The 864-nt window shown below is 60.9% G+C and overlaps 1 protein-coding gene across 1 annotated transcript in view; it reads left to right on the top strand.

Annotated features, from left to right (window-relative positions):
* ACD (adrenocortical dysplasia homolog (mouse)) overlaps positions 1 to 864 on the top strand; it is an 11,198-nt gene that overhangs the window by 5,389 nt on the left and 4,945 nt on the right. Inside the window, exons 4-5 of the mRNA XM_009330370.1 lie at positions 116 to 206; positions 767 to 846. Coding sequence (XP_009328645.1) covers positions 116 to 206; positions 767 to 846 — 171 coding nt within the window. The remainder of the gene's footprint in view (positions 1 to 115; positions 207 to 766; positions 847 to 864) is intronic.

Genomic DNA, 864 nt, shown 5'->3' with positions numbered 1-864 from the left:
TCCAGCATGCCCTGACATGGTTGGCGTAGCTGTTTGGGGAGCCCCGCTACAAGTCTGGGTGGTCCAGCTCCATTCTTCATCTCTCCAAGACGTTCCTGCTCTGCTTTTTTTCTAGCACCCACATGCAGCTGAGGCTCTCCAGCCTTATTTGCAGAATTATCGTCTTGCAGAAGTACACGGTGTGTTTCCGAGAGGAGGCCAGGCTGGTAAGGGCTCTGACGAGTAGAAGCAACTTGTCCCTGCACCTTGCCTTGCTTCCTGCATGCTTACCTGCTTTGAGCTGCTCCCAAGAGCTGGAGGCAGAGGAGGGGTGGCCTTTCTTCTCTCTTCTTCCATGTGCAGCTCCTGGGAGGGTCTGTGGCAGTGACGATGGCTTGGCCTGGGCGCTGGGGCAGGGGATGGCATGAGCCCTCCATGGAGATGTGGTGCATCTCCCCCAGGGCCACCCGGCTGTTGCCTCCTGCTGCCGTGCAGCTGCAGGAGACCTGCGTGGACCACTGGTGGCAGAGCTGCCTGCTTGTCACCTTGCAGGGGTTCGGGAGCGTCCCCATGGCCTCTGGCCCAGCCTGGCCTGTGGCTCTTGACGAGCCATCGGCTGATGTAGGAGGGTACAAACCCCCCGTTGAAGGGGGTTGTCCTTTGTGAGGGGGCCCTCACTTTGGTTGGAGGGTTGGTGGCAGAGCTGGGGTGGGCGCGTGGGTGCTCGCTGGCCCCAGGGGAGGTGGGACTGCTCGCCTCTGCCTTACGGGTTCCCTTTGCCCCGCAGGAGGACTGCGAGTTTTACCTCATGGCCCAGCGGTTCATCGTGCTGCCCATGGAGAGGCAGAGGATGGAATCATCTGATGGGTACGTCCCACGGGGTGA

The sequence above is a fragment of the Pygoscelis adeliae genome, unplaced genomic scaffold (assembly GCF_000699105.1).
Source record: "Pygoscelis adeliae isolate BGI_AS28 unplaced genomic scaffold, ASM69910v1 Scaffold458, whole genome shotgun sequence".
Classification (NCBI taxonomy): domain Eukaryota; kingdom Metazoa; phylum Chordata; class Aves; order Sphenisciformes; family Spheniscidae; genus Pygoscelis; species Pygoscelis adeliae.
The sequence above is the reverse complement of the archived record's forward strand: the minus strand, read 5'-3'. Positions and strand labels throughout refer to the sequence as shown.